This window comes from Leptopilina boulardi, unplaced genomic scaffold, assembly GCF_019393585.1.
Source record: "Leptopilina boulardi isolate dan_hultmark-lab unplaced genomic scaffold, ZJU_Lbou_2.1 LbouV2_273, whole genome shotgun sequence".
NCBI lineage: Eukaryota > Metazoa > Arthropoda > Insecta > Hymenoptera > Figitidae > Leptopilina > Leptopilina boulardi.
In genome coordinates this window covers 3,955,073-3,975,441 of record NW_026137833.1, presented here as the reverse complement: position 1 = coordinate 3,975,441, position 20,369 = coordinate 3,955,073, and the positions used below count along the sequence as shown (strand labels likewise).

Below are 20,369 nucleotides of genomic sequence, written 5' to 3'. Positions count from 1 at the left end.
CGACGAATCAACGTGCGTATGTGACGCTTGCGCGTTAATATTACTCATATGCTCGTAACAAAAGAAGCATTCGGAAAAATCAAGCGGCTGTCGATTGTTCTAGGTTATACAGAAGCTGACAATAAAAAGTTTATATTTAATTATAAAATTTACGTCTTCGCATTTTTTTTCTGCATCATCACAAATAAGTGAAAGTATTCATGTGATTGTTAATTAATAAGTGAAAAAGTTACATTCATTCCATATCGTTCAAAAGAAAAAAGAAAAAAAATGAGTAGAAGAAGAGCCCACGATGATGACGATGGATATGGTATATGCATTATTTTTTTTCTATTTATATTTTTTATTATTTCTTAATTAAAAAATATTCACTCTCTTTCAATTTTCATCATTTTTTTCTCATTTATTATTTCAATGAACATGAAAATTTATCTCTTAGAAAAAGATAAACTTTGAAATTGGTATTTCTGAAATTTTCACAATCTTCACAATATTAGAAATAAATAACAATTTATTAATAATATATAAAAATTGTAAAAAAATTAGAATTTTAAAATTAAGTGAATTTTATTTTTATAGTAAGATTAATAACAATAAATCGAAGAAAAAAACAAAACATAACCTCTAAAATGAATTTCTGCAAATTCTGAACGTTTAAATGAATGAAAAATTTGTTTACTACGTCTTTAAGTTAAAATTTTAGCTATAAAATATTTGTTTTTATTACTAAAAAATAAATTAATAGTTTAATTAATGTTTAAGGGGAGGATTTAGGTAAATTTTTTACCATAATTTACGTTGTTAATTTGCCCTAATTTCTTTTTATCATTAATTTGAATCTAGAATTTGTGAATTGATAACAAAAATTTTTTTTTTTGCAAATTTCAGACAATTTAATTTTTTGGGTATTTTTAAAGGCTGTTTCTATTTCGCCCGCTCGGGCGAACTAATTCATTTCTGTTATTTCGCCCGTCGCGGGCGAAATGAATGTGTTTTAGAAGACGGGCAAAATAAGAAAAATAGATTATTTCGCCCGTTCAAGATAAAATCGAGTATCTGGAAGACGGGCGAGTATATTATTTCGTCCGTGAAATGTTTAAACAAAAACGGGCGAAATAATCAAAATACAATATTTAGCCCGCTAGGTATAAACAGCTGTTGTATATTTCAATTTACAAACTAAAATTATTTTAACTTTTATTTTGCAATTTATGTTAAATATCATATATTTGATAAACAAATTTGACGGTCTCATTTATTTTTTGTGTTTCGATAAAAAAAAGGGTTTTTCTGATTTCTTTCTCAGCAGAATCATGGTTTTATATATCAATGTGAGATTATACTCCGTATAGTATATTCTTTAAATATTGAAAACGACGGTGCGTTGTTTGAAAATCTATTTGGTATCGAAAGTAGTTCATATGACATTCTTTATTTTGATTGTCTTCAATTTTATTTACTCGTTGAATTTAGAGATGCAAATATACAAAAATTTCAGAAATAGTCGATTTTTGAATTCTTATTTAAATTACAAAATTAAAATCCACAATTTTTATTACCAAAGTTTAATAAACAAAATTAAAAAAAAATTTTTTTTCATTTTTCATGAAAAAAATTTTTTAAAATGATTTTTTCAATTTTTAAGAAAAATTTTTTTGCAATTTTTTCGTCAACAATTTTTAAAAGAAAAATTTATAAAAAATATTAAAAAATATTATTAATTATTTGAAAAAATATTAATATTTTTAAATCGATGACGATCAATTTTAATTGTTTTCGACTTCAACATCGTAATTTTAATTAGTTAAATTTAATAATTATAATTTATAATTTTAATATTAGATTAATTTTTTTATAATTTTAATTAAATTTATTTACCATTACTATAAAATATTAAATTTTTTTAATTATTTAATAAGAGTAATTAATACCTCTATAAATATATTAATTTTTTTTCCAATACAATTTCTTAGACAAAATAATTATTATTCTTTAAAGTCACGTCTCAAAAACGTGTAAAATAAATATTTGATAAATCTTCAAGTTAATAATTACAAACAAATTTTATGTTACAAATATTCTCAAAACTTTAATTAATAAAATTTTTTGAAAAAAAATAGAAAATAATTAAGTATTAATTTTAAGAATTTAAAGAATTTTTAAGAACTTTTTTTTTTATTTAAATTTCTTCTATTTTATTAAACCAAATACTCCAAAAGATATAAATAAATAATATTAGACCTATACTCAGACGTCTTTTTTCTATCCATCTTATTTGTTATATTTAAAAAAAGTAAAATTATTTTTTCTCATTATCTAAAAAACAGCTGTCTATACTTAACGGACGAAATAATATACTCGCCCGTCTTCCAGATACTCGATTTTATCTTGAACGGGCGAAATAATCTATTTTTCTTATTTTGCCCGTCTTCTAAAACACATTCATTTCGACGGGCGAAATAGCCAGTTCACACAGTCGTATCTATTTCGCCCGCGACGGGCGAAATAACAGAAATGAATTAGTTCGCCCGCGACGGGCGAAATAGCCACTCCGATTTTTAAACGAGAATTTTTTTTTTTTTAATGAATTTTCGAAAAACTATAATTTATTATAGAATAACTATAATTTATAAACAATTGAAATTTCGGAAAATTATAATAAAATTAGGCCTCGGATTATACGACTTTTTTCTACTTTTTTTCAAAAATACGACTTTTTTCGACTTCTTTTAATAAAATGCGACTTTTTCGACTTTTTTTTCAACTTTAAAAAAAAAATTTTTAACAAATTTCTTTTTATTTAACAAATTTTTAACTAAAATTCTTCACTAAATTAATTATTTTATTAAATTTTTAATGAAATTCATCACAAATTCAAATTATCTTAAACTTGTTTTCAATTAAAATTTTTATAAAATTTAATAATTGTTTTAAATTTTTTAAAAATTAGCAAATAAAATTACAAAAAATTTTTAGTTCAAAATCACTTGTAATTTTTAATTATTGGCAAAAATTTCAATTATTTTTTTATGATTTTTATAATATTCTTCGAAAATTTAATTATCTGAAAGCATTTTTTAATTTAAAACTTTTGGAATTTAATTTTTTTTATATGATTTCTAAAAAATTCTTCATCAACAGAAATCACTAAAATTTCTCTTATTATAATAATTATTGTCTGAAATTTAATACAATCTTTAGAAATTCAATTATTTTCAAAAATTTCAATTTAAAATCATCTAAAATTTAATTATTTCTAAAATTTTTCATCTAAAATTTTTTGAAATTTAATAATTTTAATTAGAACTCTCTTGAAATTCAATTATTTTTAATGATTTTTATAATATTCTTCGAAAATTCAACTATCTAAAACCATTTTTCATTTAAAAAGTTTTCACATTATTGTATTTTTATCTGCAATTTCTAATAATTTTTTTAGTAATAGAAATCATCAAAAATTTTAAATTAAAAATCACTTGAAGTTCAATTAATTTTTAAAAATCAAAATAATTGTAACTCTTTGAAATCTAAAATTATTTTATAAATTTTTTTTAGTTCTGTAAAATTTAATTTTTTCTGAAAATTAACAAAATCTTTTGAAATTTAATTATTTCTAAAAATTTTAACTTTAACTCTTCCAAAATTATTATTTTAAAAAAAATTTTTATTTAAAAATCTGTAAAACTTGATTAAATATTGCCTGAAATTTTTTTGACCATCAAAACTAAAAACTATGACAAAATTTTTAATTCCAATAAATTGCTTAAATCAAACTTCAAAGAAATATAAAAATGAAACTTTAAGAATTTTTTTAAAAAATTTGTCCTACTTAAATAAAATTTTGAAAATTTGTCTTACAATTAGTTCGATTCTGAAATATTCGAAATAAATTTTCTTGATAATATTCATTATAGAATTATTCTCATTACAGAATTAATAAAATGAATTTAATATCTAATAACATTATTTATTTAAAGTAAAATATTTATTAACCAATTAAATTTTGTTAAAATAAAAAAATGGACTTTTTCGACTTTTTTTTGTGCCTTAAAGTCGATCCGAGATCTGAACAATAACTTCTATAAATCTTCAAATTTGTCTAAACACAAAGCTGAAGTATGCAACATTTATGATAAAGGATTTTTAAAGAAAAAAATTTTTAAAATGAAAAATTCTATAATTTTTTGCCTAAAAAATATTTCTTCTAATTTTCATTAATCAACAAATTATAAAAAAAAAATATTTTTTAGGCGAAAAATTATAGAATTTTTCATTTTAAAAAATTATTTCTTTAAAAATCGTTTATCATAAACGTTAATATTATTACACTTCGTGGCAAAACTGCAATTTGTATTTTTTATTTTCTGTTTTGAATATAGAAAAAAAAACAGTAAATTTCATGAAAAAAATTCAACTTTTCAAAAAATATTGTCACAGTTCACAAAATTTAGACTCATTAATTATTTAATTAAATTATTAATTAATTAATAAATAAATAATAAAATTAATGTAAAATAATTTAAAATTATAAATTTTTATTATTTTTATTTAAAATGTAAAAAAAATACTCTTTTAACACAATATAATATATAAAATAGCAAGTAATACTATAATTATTATTAATAATAATATATTTCAATAAGCCTATTCAAGTTTTTTTTTTGTAAAATTTTTTGCTAACATAGATAAAAAATGAATTTTTAAATAAAAATATTTTTCATTGCATTAGTAATTAACAAAACAAAATTTCATTCACTTAAACGTTTAGAATTTCAGGTAAATTTGAAACATTTTTTAAAGAAAAAAAATATAATTTACAGAACGCGTTTACAAGAAACGAAGACGAGTATCGGAGAATCAAGAGATTGAAGATCGTCTCGAATCACTTATTTTGCGTGTCGGTGAAAAATCGACATCATCACTTGAAAGTAATTTAGAAGGATTGGCATCAGTATTGGAAGCTGATTTAGGTTTATTTCGTAGTAAAATTCTACGAATATTAACTGATTGTGCAATTAAAATGCCAGAAAAATGTACAATATACACAACATTGGTGGGTTTATTGAATGCAAAAAATTTCAATTTTGGCGGTGAATTTGTTGATTATATGGTGAAAAATTTTAAGGAAGCATTAAAAATTGGCAAATGGGATGTAGCAAGATATTCACTTCGTTTTTTGGCCGATTTAGTTAATTGTCATGTATTGTCGTGTGGTTCATTAATGCAATTATTTGATAGTATGTTGGACGCTGCTAATGAGGATAGTGTACCACAGGTGAGACGCGATTGGTATGTTTTTGCTGTATTATCAACATTGCCATGGGTTGGACGTGAGCTTTATGAAAAAAAAGAACAGGAATTAGATCATCTTATGGTGACAATTGAAGTGTTTCTCAATAAACGCAGTAAGAAACATCAACCGGCATTAAGAATATGGTCAAGTGATACACCACATCCACAGGAGGAATATTTAGATTGTTTATGGGCGCAAGTGAGAAAATTACGACAAGATAATTGGGCGGAGAAACATATTCCCAGGCCTTATCTTGCGTTTGATTCAATTTTATGTGAAGCGCTTCAACATAATTTACCAACACTTATACCGCCACCGCATCATGAATCATATGTTTATCCATTGCCAAATGTTGTTTTTCGTATGTTTGACTATACCGATTGTCCCGCTGAGGGTCCACTATTGCCCGGTAGTCATGCAATTGAGAGATTTTTAATTGAAGAACATTTACGGCAAATAATTGATAATTATTTTTTTGAACGTAAAGATTGTGCATCACATTTATTGAATTTCCCCTATAAATTGAAAATACCACTCGACTATTGTATTGTTGAAGTGATGTTTGGTGAATTATTTCGATTGCCAACGCCAAAACATTTGGAAATTGCATATGGTTCGATTTTAATAGAACTTTGTAAATTGCAACCATCAACAATGCCACAGGTATTGGCGCAAGCGACGGAAATTTTATTTCGACGTATTGACAGTATGGCTGCAACGGCATTCGATCGTTTTGTTTGGTGGTTTGCATATCATTTAAGTAATTTTCAATTTCGTTGGTCGTGGGAGGATTGGGATTCGTGTTTACAACGTGAGACGGAACATCCACGTCCAAAATTTATACGAGAGGTTCTTCAAAAAGCATTACGGTACAATTTTTTTGTTGCTTAACATTTTTTCTTTTTTTTTCTTTTTTTTTCAAAAATCGCTGGAGTTTAGAAAATATTTTCAATTAATAATAATAATTATTATTAAAATCTTTTTCAGTTTATCGTATTATCAGAGAATTCGTGATATGATGCCGGAGTCGTATGCCAGTTTAATTCCAGAACTTCCGGAACCAATTTACAAATACTCCGCGGAAGGTGCAAGTAAGTGAATAAAAATTAAATTAATATTTATATTAAAATATTTTTTCAAGAAAAAAAAGGATTAAATAATTATTTTTTTTTTACTTTACCAGAATTCAAAAAATTGAGCGATCAGTCTTATTAAATTTTTTAGTAAGATTACTACTATAAATAAATTTCTGATTTTCAAGAACAAATCGATAATAAATGAAATTTTCGAAGAATTACAGTTTAGATTTTTTTTTTTTTTTTTTTAGAAATATTATTAAATTTCAAAATATTTAAAAATTGAAACTTTTTGTGAATTATTGCCAAGGATTTTATTTTTATTTTGGAAAAAATTTTAAAAAATAATTGAATTTTTGGAGAATTTTTAACTAAAAACATTTTTTTTTTGATAGGTAATTGAATTTTCTAAAAATTCTATTAAAATAAATATAATTGATTTTTTTTTTAAGATTTACAGTTGAAATTTGTAAAGAATTGCTAAAGATTTATTTTTTGCAAATTTCAGAAAATAATTTAATTTTTTGGTAATTTTTTGAACAAGAAAATTTTTTTCTAAATAATTGAATTTTCTGAAAAACTATAATATATTAAAATTATTAGAAATAAAATTTCATTTAGCGAAAAATTTGTGTTCAAAATTTATAAATAATTAATGTTCAAATGATTTGTATTTGAGATTTTTAAAATTAATTAAATTCATATAATTTGACTTTGAAAGTTTGGTAAATTTAAATAACTGAAGATTTTCTTTTTTTTTCAAATTTAAAAAATTAAAAAATTGAATTGCCGGAACCATCCGTAATTGAATTTTTGAAAGATTAAGATTTTCAAAATTAATTGAATTTCAGGTGATTTTGAAATTATAAGTTTGGAAATTAAAATTTTTTTATAGATTGTTTACAAATTTTAAACAAAATAATTGAATTTAAAAAAAAATTTATTTAATAATTATTTTTTTTAAATTGAATTTCTCGAAGAATTTTAGTTAAAATTTTATTTTTTTTTAATATTAAAATTTTTTAAGCCATTGATAATTTTGAAAATAATAGCTTATATAAATACTTTATACAAATTTTTGATAAAATATAATTTTCATTCTTAATAATAATGAATATTTTCAAGAGTTACAATAAATGTTTTTAATAATAATAATAATAATAATAATTAAATTTTTGAAAAAATTTAAAGTTTAAAAATTTGATAATTTAATACATTCTCTGAAAATTAAAAATTAATGTGTTGAAAGTTGTAAGTTGTAAATTTAATTTGTAATTCTAATTATATATAAATATGAAAATTGTTCAAATTATTAAATTATTGGAAAAGTTCATTAAAATTTTTGAAAATTATAAAATTTTGTGGAAGAATTTTAGTTAAAATATTTTCTCTAAAATAACATAATAATGTGAATATAATGGAAATAATTGAATTTTGGAAAGATTTACAAAAGTTTTTACATGTATTTTAATTTCAAAAGATTTTAGAATTAATTTTAATATTTTACTTTTTTTTTTTTTTTGCTTTTTAAGGCGCTCTACCTGGAACGACAACTGCTCACGAGCTTGTGATGTCAATAAGAAGAAAATGCACTCCAGAGGAAGTTTTAACTGTTCTCAATACTCTGCCAGGAACAGGAGACGAAGAAACGTTCAATCCCTTGAAAATTGATGTTTTCGTTCAAACTTTACTCAATCTTGGATCGAAAAGTTTCAGTCACAGCTTCGCGGCAATTGGCAAATTTCACTATGTGTTCAAGGTAAATTTTTATTTTTATTTATTGGATTTTATTTTTTTCTTTAATTTTATTACTATATGATTTTAATAAATTTTTTTTTTTTATTAATTAATTTAGTTGATTATTATTAATGTGGTTTTTATTATAATTTAGACTGAAAATAAAATTTGATTGTAAATTAATTAATTCTTTTTATTACATATTTTTACCTAAATATTTTTTGTATGTAAAATAATTTGTTTTTAATTTTTTGAGTTTTTTTTTAATTGTTCTCTTTTAAACTAAAATTAAATTTAACGAATTAAAAAAAAATAGCCTCTGAAATTAAAATAATTTGCTTTTTTTTTGTCGTTTTTTAAGGTTCTCGCCGAAACGGAAGAAGCTCAAATTTGTATCCTAAGAAATATGTTCGCTCTCTGGAAAAATCATGCTCAAATGATGGTGGTATTGACTGACAAATTATTGAAAACTGGCATCATTGAATGCAGTGCCATCGCAAATTGGATATTTTCTAAAGAAATGTCTTCAGAATTTACAAAGTCAGTAAAAATTAAATAATAATAATAAAAAAATATTAATTAACAATAAATTTGAATGTAAAATTCTTTTTTCTTTTTTTTGCAGACTTTATATTTGGGAGGTTTTACATTTGACAATATTAAAGAAAAATAAGCATGTTATTAAATTGACAAAAGAATTAACTGAGACACGTGAAAAATTACGAAGGGCCGAAAGTAGATCTGGATCATCATCAGAGGACGATGAGAACAAAGAGAAAAGTGGTGAGAGACCATCGGAAGATGTTGTTGAACGTATGGAGGAAAAACTTGAAGCAGCGCAAGCTGATCAAAAAAATTTATTCCTCATTATATTCCAACGTTTTATAATGATTCTTTCGGAGCATTTAGTGCGTTGCGATACTGATGGCGTTGATTACAATACACATTGGTATCGTTGGACTGTTGGACGTCTTCAACAAGTATTTTTACTGGTAAGTTTAATTTAATTAAAATTTCAATAGATTAATTAAAAAATTTTTTTTTTTTATATTATCAGTCTTTTATATAATATTTAATTAAAATGCTGGAAAATAAAAATTTATTCTTTTGGCATAAAAAAAAAAAATTTACAAACTTGTCACAATTTTAAATTATGTAAATTTTGTAAATTGAATTTTTTTTTCAGCATCATGAACAAGTTCAAAAATACTCGTCAACATTGGAAACATTGCTTTTCACATCAGATCTCGATCCACATATACTTGATGTTTTCCATCAATTTGTCTCGCTTCGTGCGTGAATAATTTGCAAATTTTCACGACCAATATATATATATACATATATATATAAACAAAGCAAGTATCGAATTATAATTTCGTTACTTTGTGACATGATTAATTTTGACTCGTTTTAAAATCCATAATTATACTTATAAAAATCAAAGTGATTATTCACTTTATATTTCTTAACTTAATTCATAATCGAGCATAGATTATTTATTATTTTTTTTCCTCAGCTATAAATAAAATTAAACTTAACTTTAATTTTAATATAAATTAAAAATTTGGGAAAAAAATGTAAGGTAATTTACATAATTTTTTTTTTTTTTTTTTTTTTTTTTTTTTTTTTTTTTTTTATTAAGGTTCATAAGGTAAAAATTGATTCTTATTAGAGATTCTTTTTTTTTGGTTTAAGAAATTTTTTCTTACTCATTGTCAATGTTGCCTTAAAAATGTAATAAGATTTTGAGTACATGTAGGTTACGATGTAAGATGATTTAGGTAACTAATTTACCTTATTAACGAAAGCTATATTAGTTTAAAACAAAATTATATATCATTCAATTTTGCTGCTTTGTGATTTGTATAATCATAATTATTTTTTTTTTCTTACTTCATCTGTACATATTTATTCTTATGTGCATATGTGTATATATAAATATTTCTTTGTGCATAAAATCTTCCTAAATTTGAAAAATCTATTTTCTTTTTTAAATTAAGAATATGACAAAAAAAAAGAAAACAAAAAAAATTACGAATCGACTTCTCGTAGCGAAAGTTCCGGTGGCATTGTAAAAAAATTTGATTTTCGAAATGGTTGATTGTAGTTACAAATTGTTGAATGCAGTTTTAAATAACCCTTTTCCATTTGTTCCTTATATAATGAATTTGCAACGCCTCCGTATAATGGATATTTCAGTTGTATCTATTTTTTTTCAATATCAATTTATTTATAATTACTAAAATTGTTTTACGAATAATTTTAATATTTCAAATTTTGATATCTTAATTTTTTTTGTTCTGATTTTTCACTAATTTTCAAAAAAAATTAAATAATTCATCTTTTTAATTTAGACATTAAAAAACGAGACTTACATTAACAATATAATGATCATTTTCCATAAATGGCTTGAAATCAGAATTGCAAAAACTTTCAATATATTCCGTGGAAATTAAATCAGGTAATGGTAAATCGGCTAATTCCTCTTCTTGAATTTCTTTAGCAGCTTGCAGTTGAAAATATTTTTTCAATAATTCTCTTCGTTTGCCTATAAAATAGAAATTGATTGAAAAATGAAAAAATCAAAAAATCAAATATTATAATAGAAAGAAATTACCAATTTTTTCGCCAGTATTTTTTATTAATGGAAAAGAATTTTTTGTCTCACTTTGCCAATTTGTTGTATGACAATAATTATCATCGAAATTCAAAGGACTTTTTCTTTGGAATTCACAATTTTGATTATTTGACGATTCCTTTTTATTTGCCATTAAAATAATTGTTAATTTTACTAAAATATAGAACAAAAAAAATTGATAATATGTAATGGAAATATTTACTTATAAATGGATAATTAAGCAAATTTTTTTGAAAAACAAAAGAAAACAAAATAAAAATGAAAAAATGAAATTAAAACAAAATTCAACAAATTAATATAAAAAATTATCAATCTTTTTTTTATATCTGACAAAAAAATAAAAAAGAATTCTGAATTAATATTCAAAAATTTATTAAAGATTGTATTAAAAATGATTTATTATAATTTATTATTAAATATTAAAGATTATTAATGAAAATTTATTAAAATTATTAAAAGTAGTTTTTTCAGTGAAAATTTTTAGATAAAAATTAATAAATAATTTAATTTTTGAAAGAATTATAGTTTAGATTTTTAAAAAATATGATTAAATTTCGAGACATTTAAAAATTGAAACGTTTGGAATTAAATTTTGAAAATATTTAATTTATAAAAACAAAATTGAAAAAAAAAATAATTCAAAAAATTATAAATGTGACACGCTCTGAAGAAAGGGACCTTAGAAGAAAACGAATTATAGATTATGTTTACGGTAGTTTTACCTTGATTAAAAATTTATTTTTATTTAAGTAAAATTTAATTCAGTTTTTATTAAACATTTTTAGATATAATGAAGACTTAATATAAATAATTTATGTTGAGAGTTGATCCTCTTTGTGTATTTTTATTTCAAATTTTCAAAACATAATCTATAATTTTTTGCTTCTAAGGTCCCTTTTTTCAGGGCGCGTCACAAATAATTTTGCTTTTTTTTAAACTAACAAAAATAAAATTATCAAAAATAATTCATTTAATAAAAAAAATTTATATAAAAATTCATAAATAATTGAATTTTTGAAAAATTTACAGTTTAGATATATTTAAGAAATATAATAATTGAATTTCAAGAGATTTAAAAATTGAATTCTTTTGTAAATTTGAATTGTTAAAAATTCTTTTTGCAAATTTCAGACAATAATTGAAGTTTTTGGCGAATTTTTAAATTGAAAAAAAATTTGTTAAACAATTGAATTTTCAAAAAACTTTAAAATTATTAAAAAAAAAACTTAAAAAAAAAATAATAATTAATTAATAGAGGAGTAAATTTTAAAAATCTGATAAATCCATTTTTGAAGAAAATGATAATAATAATAGTTAATTAATAATAATTTAAAAATAATTGATTTTCAATCGATTTGAAATTAAAATTTTGGTAAATTAGAATTACTGAAGCTTCTTTTTTTTTTGCAAAATTCTCTTTATTTGCCATTATAATAATTATTAATTTACCAAAAAAACAAAAATAAAAACTACAATAACAGAATATATATTAAAAAATATAGAAAAATTGATTGATTAAGAAAATTGATTTAAAAACAAAAGGAGAAATATAAAAATTCCAGATATAAATTAATTTTCTTAACTGACAAAAAAAAAAAAAAAAACAAGAATCCTGAAAGAAATAATTTTTTAATTACTGACAAAATTTGAATGAAACTGATTATAACCAATTTATTTAATTCTTATTACAAAACGTTAAACATGTAAAAGAACTATGGCACGATAAGTTTGTTTGTTTTTTTTTTTTCTTTAAAAATGTAAAATATGCGCCCATAAAATAAATGATAGAACTTGCGCGAATTGACTTACATATTATTATTTATGTAAATTGTATTTATGACGAAAAGCCGTATGAGATTAAGCTGGATACTAAATATGATGATCAATTATATTTTATAATAGATTGATATAACTGTTGTCTCTATGGAAACCAAACAGAAACGTTCTTACAAATATTCGCTTAACTATATAATTTTTTTTTTGTTTCTTTTTGTTTTGAACGCAAGATATTCGTAATATCTTTTACTTTAACTACAAAAAAAAAAAACAAGTGCATTTGGTAAAATTGCAAATAAAAATTTTTTTTTTCCATTCTTTTTTTATTCTTATTTTTTAAATATTTTATTTTCAATATATAGGAAGACTAAAATTCTCATAAAAAATAATTCTCTTAAAATAATATTTCGTTTACAAAAAAAAAAAAAACAAAACAACAAATATATATATTTTTTCTAAAAGACTAAATATTATAAGGAACACGTGAAGCAAATTTTACCAAACGCATTTGTAAAATACTACAATATATTTATATAATTCAATCTCCAACACTCGACGATTAACTGCACGAAGGTCACTTTCGAATCACGAAAAAAGGCAAAACATTTGTTTAGTTTCTTTTTTTTTTTTTTTTTTTTTTTTTTCTTTAAATTTGTTTTGCGCCATTAAAAATTTGTGCAGAGGAGTTTTACATTTGAGTCATTTTTTATAAGATTAGAAAATGACCTCTTTTTTTTTTCATTTTGTGCACCGATTTTTTTTTAAAGGTTTATCGATGCACTGAAATATTATTTAATTAATTAATAAACGAGGAACTATGTGGCGAAAGCCCAAAAAGTTGAATTTCAAGAGTTGCAATGTATACCTACTGAAAAAACACTTAGCACTAGGTACACTACACACAATTAAAATACGCTTTCCAAATTTTGGTACATTCATTATTTCTTTCTTCTCAAAAAAAAAAAAAAAATTGTCACGAGACATTTTGGATTTTATATTCTGTTATTTTTTTTTTATTTTTTGTATTTTTCTTTTTTTTTTAAGGAAGTTTTGTCCATTTACGTAATTTCGAGGATGGACAGTCAAAAAGAATAGTTCAATTAATTTTATACTAAAAAATTGTTAAACAATTTTTCAGAAAAAGTGTCAAAAATTTTAAATTTTAGAATTTTGGACATTAAAAAATTGCATTTTTGATAATTATTTAAAAATTTCTAATGTAATTTAAAAAATTGCATCTTATTTTCGGATTTAAAAATAAAATTCTAAATTCAGAATTAAGACTTTCGTTTTAAAATCCTTTGATAATATTGAAAATATTCATTAAAAACTCGTTTAAATATTTTTCGTGTTACAAATCGTTTTCTTTTTTTTTCAATTCGATATTACGTCAATGGGTCAAACATCCTTAAGGCCACGTGACATATTACAACGTTATCGCTCTCAGAACATTAAAAACAATATAAAAAAAAAACAACTCTCAAACCTATTTTTCAAAAATAGTTGAAACTAAATTTTCTAAAAACAAAAAAAAAAAATCCAAATTAAATTACATTTTCTTCTATTATAAATCATTCAAAATTTTATAAATTTAATTAAATAATTTAATAAAATGTAATGTGTAAATAAATTTTAAAAAAAGCTAATTATTTGTTTAAAAATAAAAATTATTTCTTATTTAAAATAATTTCAAATTTAATTAAAATTGGATGTAGATTTCTTTTTCTTATATTTCAAATTTTTTTTTTTAACCAATTTAAAAATGAAATTAAGAATTTTTAATTATTATGAATTGTGATTTGATTATTAATGTGTCACTATAAAAAAATCGGTCGGACAATCAAAAATCAAAGTTAGATCAACTTCATAATTTATTTTTTTTTATTTTTTAAAACAGTTTTTAATTAAAAAAAGTGTTTCAGAGGAAATTGTTCACAATTTGTTATTTTTTAATAATTTTTTTTTTTTAAATAAATATTGTTTTTGAATAATAAAAAATTAATAGAGAAAGAAAAAATTTGAAAATTATTCTAAAATTTAATTTTAGATTTATAAATTATTATTGATTTTTAATTGCTATTTTTTCCAAATATTTCTTAAATAATTTATCAAGTTTTAATATAATTATTAATTTTTTTTAATATAATTTAAAAGTATTTTAAAAAAACTAAATTGTCTCCACACATTATTTAATTAAAAATTGTATGTTTCTGTTTTTTTTGTTCTTTTTCAAATTTAATAATACAAAAATATTAACTTTTGTTCCGATTGTTTGTCCGATTTTTTCTTGAAAAGAAAACCTTCCCCCCCCCCTTCACTCTTAATATTATTGTAACGAATCACATATAACTTTTTCTCAAAATTGTTTATTTTTAAAAAAACAAAATTTTTTGTAAAGTCCAAAAAAATACAAAAATTCAAAAAAAGATGTGATAATAAATAAATTAATTAAAAAATAAATGGATATTTCCATTGGAAATATTAATTAAATCTGAACGAATTTAAATAAATCTTTTTTTTCTAAATCACGTAAATTATATTTAAAAAAAAAAATGGACAAGAAACAAATATTTTGTACTGTCAAAAGAAAATAAATTCTATTTTATTCTATATTTTAAAAAAAAAATTGAGAAAAAGTATGATTTGTTCGAATTTTAGGGGTTGAGGGAAGTTTTTCCTTATTTTCAAAAATTCAATAGGATCAATCCATTGAAAATTATTTGAGAATAATTGGTGATATATTTAAAAAGAAAATTTAGTTTTTTTAAGCGAAACTCGACGAATTTCTAAGTTCATTGGCTCAGTTTGGTTTTTAAATTAGTTTCGCTTAAAAAAAAAACTAAATTTTGTTTAGAAAAAATATATCAACAATTATTCTCAAATAATTTTCACTGCATTGATCCAATATTAATATAAAAAAGAGAGTGAAAAATGTAAACAACAAGCTTTGGGATATTTTCTTCCAGGATTTGATTTCGCATGTTTATATATATATATGCATATATAATATATATATATAATATAAAAAAAGGAAATTTCGTTAGTGCTTGTTGAGCTTTGATCGGCGATAATAATTATTATTAATATTCGACAGATAGCAACGAGAGGTAGTTTGTCCAAAAATTTGGAATTAGCAATCATCTAATTTTTAAATGCAATAACATTAATATTTTTTTTTTTTTTTTTTTGTGTGTTTTGAGACTCGCATCGATCAAAATTCTTTCTTTTCGTTTAAATATCTCTTTTTTTTCTCGCTTTATATTTTTATATATAATAGATAAATATTTATGATTCAATCACTCACAATTACAAATATGCGTTTATAAATACGGCCACGTTGCTAGGTACTAAAAATGTATAGGGGAAAATTGGATTTTTTTTTTGTTTTTCATTTTTCTTTCTTTTCTTTTCTTTTTTTATCCCAACTGCTCCTAGTACTATATAATATTACTGTCAATAGCGTCAATTATATCATTACAATCATTAACATCAAATGTATCATCATTTTCATTATCATTTGTGACAATTTCATTTTCATTTATTGCATTTTCGCTATTACTACTTGTAGGCTCTTGTTTTATTGAAAAATCTTTTATGAAATTTTGATTTTGATTATTAATATTCAATAAGTCATTTGATAAAATAATTTTTTCCTCTTTATTTCGTTCGGGTAAAAATGATGATTTTAATTCTGTTTTTATTTCTGTTTTTGGTAGGAATGATGATGATGTTGTTGTTGGTTTTCTTTCTTTTTTCACTGGTTTTGGCATTTCTCTTTCGTACATAAATGTCTTTCGCTTTCGTTTAACTGGCGTACATACTTTTTTATAAAGAATTTTCATTTCTTTTATTAAATTACTTGGTATCGTCCAATCCATTTCTGGTGAATCAGAATCAGGATTTCTCGTTGAATCTAAATCAACTTCATATTCAGGAATTTCAAGACCCAATGTTTTCATTACATTTGTCATTATGTCATCGATTTTACCATTTATTATTAAATCAGCTTTTTTATCCTGAAAAAATTTTTTAAAATAGATTAAATTAATTTTTGTTGTTTAGTAATTTTTTTTGTAAAATTTTAGATCTTTTGGAGTAAAAAAAAAGTAACAAATAAAAAAAGTTCCATTACATTCTAAAAAAAAAAAAATGGCAAATTTTTTCTTTTTATCTTAACGAGGGTAATTAGATAGTGAAAAAAGAAACAATTTACGTGTTTTGTTGGCTGTAGATTGCAAATAACAAGACGACCGCCGTATTTTTTTGTGTATAAAGGTAAATTTCCACTGGGTATTATTTGTAGAGTCGTTCCCAAACATATGCTCAAATCGGCAACACTGTCAAACAAAAATTTGGCAAATTTATACATTTTTTTTTTTGAAAATTTGTTATTTTAATATATTTATTAATTATTATTTAATTAATATTTTGTGAATTCAATTTTTTTAAACTAAAAAATATACGTTAATTATTTTTTTCATTTTTTTTTTTGCCAGTTAATGAATTTGTTAAAAATTAAAAAATCTATTCATACGTTAACAATAATTGAATTAAAGTATTAAAAAATATTAATTAATTTAAAAAATTATATTCCTAAATTTATTTATTCAAAAATACAATTAAAATAATTATAAACGTCTATTAAATCGTTTTTAAAAATGTCTTCTTTTTTTTCGTAATTTTAATCATTTTTATTCTCAATTATTTTCTAAATTAAATTATTATTATTAAAAAATAAGGGATTTTTCATTTGAAAAGTAATTTTTAAACACTCTTTAGGTAAAAAAAAAACAAAACAATTTTCAACCTATTTCACCTTTTTGGAAGAATTAAAATCAAATAATGAAAATAAAAATATTAATCAGGATTGTCATAAAAATTTTATTGTATTTCTCCCTGACTTTTTTCTGATTTTGCAAAATTTTTTTTTTTTTTTTTTTCCCTTAATCCTAATGAAAATATTTCAAGAGGTTTTCAATTATAAAAAATAAAGACAATAATTTTTAGAAGCAAAAGTTATACAATTAAAATTTTAAATAATTGATTTTCATATTAAATCAACAATAGTGTGAAATAATTTTACAAAAATTCTTTTTTAAATTTTCCAAATTTGTGATAAAAACAAAATTTAAATTTTTTTGTTATATATTCTTAATTTTGAAAAAAAAATTTAAATACTGCATTTACATTCAATTTATCGTTAAAAAACAAATTAATTTCAAAATAATATTCCAATTTGCCCTTCAAAAATGTTTTTTTTTTTTTTTCAAAAATCAGAAAAAAATCCTGAAAAATTAAAAACATCTACCTGGCATGAAGATCAGAAAGTGTAAGATCGTCATTGGGTAAATTGTGTTCCCAATCGAGTATTGTGTCGTGCATTTTTCCACGACAAGGACGGCCTCCCGTTTGACTTGATCTGCAGACCGTTTCGAGACATTTTTTGCCAACACTTTTTGTTGAACAGTTACGGATGAATTGCCTGTGCAATAAAATGGCCAATGAATTATATAGCCTGTTTCTCTCTTTCTCTCTCTCACCAAAAACTTACATAACTATATAGAATTTTATTCTACGTGTAAAAAAAAAAAAGAAAAAAACACTCGTACCTTCCACATTTGTCGCATTGTTCAACAAACATATTTCCATGTAATTCCGCAATATATTGCCTTCCAACTCCTGATTTTAGATGTAATCCATCTATATTCTGACTTACTATGTACTTAATTTTATCTGCAAAGAAAATATTTTTTTTGTGAAATTTAATCTTTCCTTTTGTCGTGCAAAAAAAAAAAAAAATTTGATTTATTTTCAAAGAGAAAATTGTTTCATTTAATCAAATCTTTTATTTATTAGCGAATTTCAATTTTTTTTATTTAAAATTCTTTTTTGCAAAAATTTAATTTAATTTAATAAACCCGTGTACAATTTAAAATAAAAATAAAAAATAAAATAATAATTTGATTTGCATATTTTAAGATTCTTTTTTGTAAAAATTAAATAAATTTCATTTAATTTTTCATATTTTAAGATTCTTTTTTGTAAAAATTAAATTTCAAAGAGAAAATTCTTTCATTTATTCAAATTTTTTATTTATTAGCGAATTTCAATTTTTTTTATTTAAAATTCTTTTTTGCAAAAATTTAATTTAATTTAATAAACTTGTGTACAATTTAAAATAAAAATAAAAAATAATAATAATTTGATTTGCATATTTAAGATTATTTTTTGTAAAAATTAAATAAATTTTATTTAATAATAATAATTTAATTTTGCTATTATTTATGTGGTTCCAATTTTATTAATAAATGAAAGTAATTTTATTTCAAAAAACAATAAATTAGACCTAAAAACTTTCATTTATTTCAAGGGTTCTTTTAAAACCCGTGTATTTAAATAAATAAATAAATAAATTTATTAAATAAATTTTTTTTAAAATTTTCGATTAATTTTTCTTTTTAATGAATTATGAATGAAATTAAATTTTTTGCCAAAAAAAAAAAAATTCAAAAATACGCAAAAATAAAAAAAACAGAAATTTACTGTTGTCGATTAATTTCTTAATAGCCATGTGAGCTTTTGTTGGAATCGCATCATCGAAAGCAACACTCATCGATGGTTTTTCGCCAATTTTTTCCAATGTCCAAACTCCATTTGGTCCCCTAAAAAAAATATTTCATAAATATTTTTCTCATTTTCAAAACGAAAGATAATTTAAGAGAAAAAAAAAATAAACGTATTGTAATTCGTAGGAAAAAAAAAATATTTTTTTAATTTTATATAAAAATATTTATTATCATGAAAATAAAATTTTCAAACTAATTTCAATATAATTCTAAAAACTTTTGAATTGTCACATTTTAATTTCTCTTCTATATGAAAAAAAAAAAAAAAAAAATGATTTTTGACAAAAAAAAAAAAATTCTTTTTTTTTCACACCTAAAATCAGGGATTCCAGCAGCTGTACTAATGCCAGCTCCTGTGTGAACGACAACATGCCGAGCACCTTTAATCCAATCAGCAAGAAGATCACACTTAAGTCGAAGTGTTTCTTGAGTGTCGTATTTCTGCAAAAAAAAAAAAAAAAAAAAATCGAAAAATAAAAAAAAAACCAAACAACAACAAAAACAATTATTCCCTCATATATTTATTATCATAACATTGAAAACAAATGAATTTTTCTTCATTTATTTTCATTAATTTAAATTTGCAAACATCTAAACAAAAAAAGAGAGAGAATAAAAAAAAAATGATCAAAATTCTACCTCCTCTAAGCCTAATACGCCTTTGTTCTCGTAGGGCGACAAGCCATCCGCATAAGTACATGACATTTCACTCAAAGTTTTACCCGAGTTTTCCCCAGGGCGCGATATCAGCGATATTATTTGAATTCACTTTATGCCCCGCACAGATATGGTTACTTTTATTATTTTTCAAATTATAATATCAAAATTAAAAACATTAAAGCAATTAAAATAGAAATTAAAAAACACTTATTTAAAGAGAACAACAAATTACAAACATTTATTGTTAGAACAAAATGAATTTGAAAATATAAGCGCATAAACAATCAAAAGATAAACACTGTGTAGTTTGTTTTTTATTAATTTCTTTCCTTTCCGAGGGGAGATTAACGAGCCAACAGCGGCTTTAGTTGTTAGCGTCTACGCACGCGTTTCAAAGCGGCTTGTAGAGTGGTATTCTGCTTTTACTCCGCTCATAAAATTGACAAATATATATATAATAATAATCAACGATGAAATCATATACCATTTGGTAAATAATGTTAACAACAATGGGGTTTAATGACCCCTTTCAATACAATGAAATAATTACAATTTATCGATTT

At 21.8% G+C, this 20,369-nt stretch overlaps 3 protein-coding genes across 3 annotated transcripts; 1 reads left to right on the top strand and 2 right to left on the bottom strand.

The window, feature by feature from the left end:
* The first annotated feature begins 42 nt into the window (after positions 1 to 42).
* Positions 43 to 9,747, top strand: LOC127281686 (nuclear cap-binding protein subunit 1). The gene is made up of 7 exons (XM_051305540.1): positions 43 to 310; positions 4,821 to 6,162; positions 6,281 to 6,384; positions 7,902 to 8,128; positions 8,468 to 8,646; positions 8,732 to 9,098; positions 9,293 to 9,747. The coding sequence occupies exons 1-7, from the start codon at positions 271 to 273 to the stop codon at positions 9,404 to 9,406; spliced, it is 2,373 nt and encodes a 790-aa protein (XP_051161497.1). The 5' UTR covers positions 43 to 270; the 3' UTR covers positions 9,407 to 9,747.
* Positions 9,748 to 9,881: 134 nt separating this feature from the next.
* On the bottom strand, positions 9,882 to 12,687 carry LOC127281690 (uncharacterized). Its single transcript, XM_051305545.1, has 4 exons — positions 12,554 to 12,687; positions 10,724 to 10,897; positions 10,482 to 10,654; positions 9,882 to 10,311 (listed from the first exon to the last, which is right to left on the bottom strand). Exons 2-4 carry the CDS (start codon positions 10,875 to 10,877, stop codon positions 10,138 to 10,140), a joined length of 501 nt encoding a protein of 166 aa, XP_051161502.1. The 5' UTR covers positions 10,878 to 10,897; positions 12,554 to 12,687; the 3' UTR covers positions 9,882 to 10,137.
* A 791-nt stretch (positions 12,688 to 13,478) lies between these two features.
* Positions 13,479 to 20,237, bottom strand: LOC127281688 (NAD-dependent protein deacetylase Sirt6). Its single transcript, XM_051305542.1, has 7 exons — positions 19,786 to 20,237; positions 19,460 to 19,587; positions 19,064 to 19,182; positions 18,130 to 18,253; positions 17,829 to 18,002; positions 16,734 to 16,857; positions 13,479 to 16,536 (listed from the first exon to the last, which is right to left on the bottom strand). Exons 1-7 carry the CDS (start codon positions 19,849 to 19,851, stop codon positions 15,958 to 15,960), a joined length of 1,314 nt encoding a protein of 437 aa, XP_051161499.1. The 5' UTR covers positions 19,852 to 20,237; the 3' UTR covers positions 13,479 to 15,957.
* Positions 20,238 to 20,369: the final 132 nt, after the last annotated feature.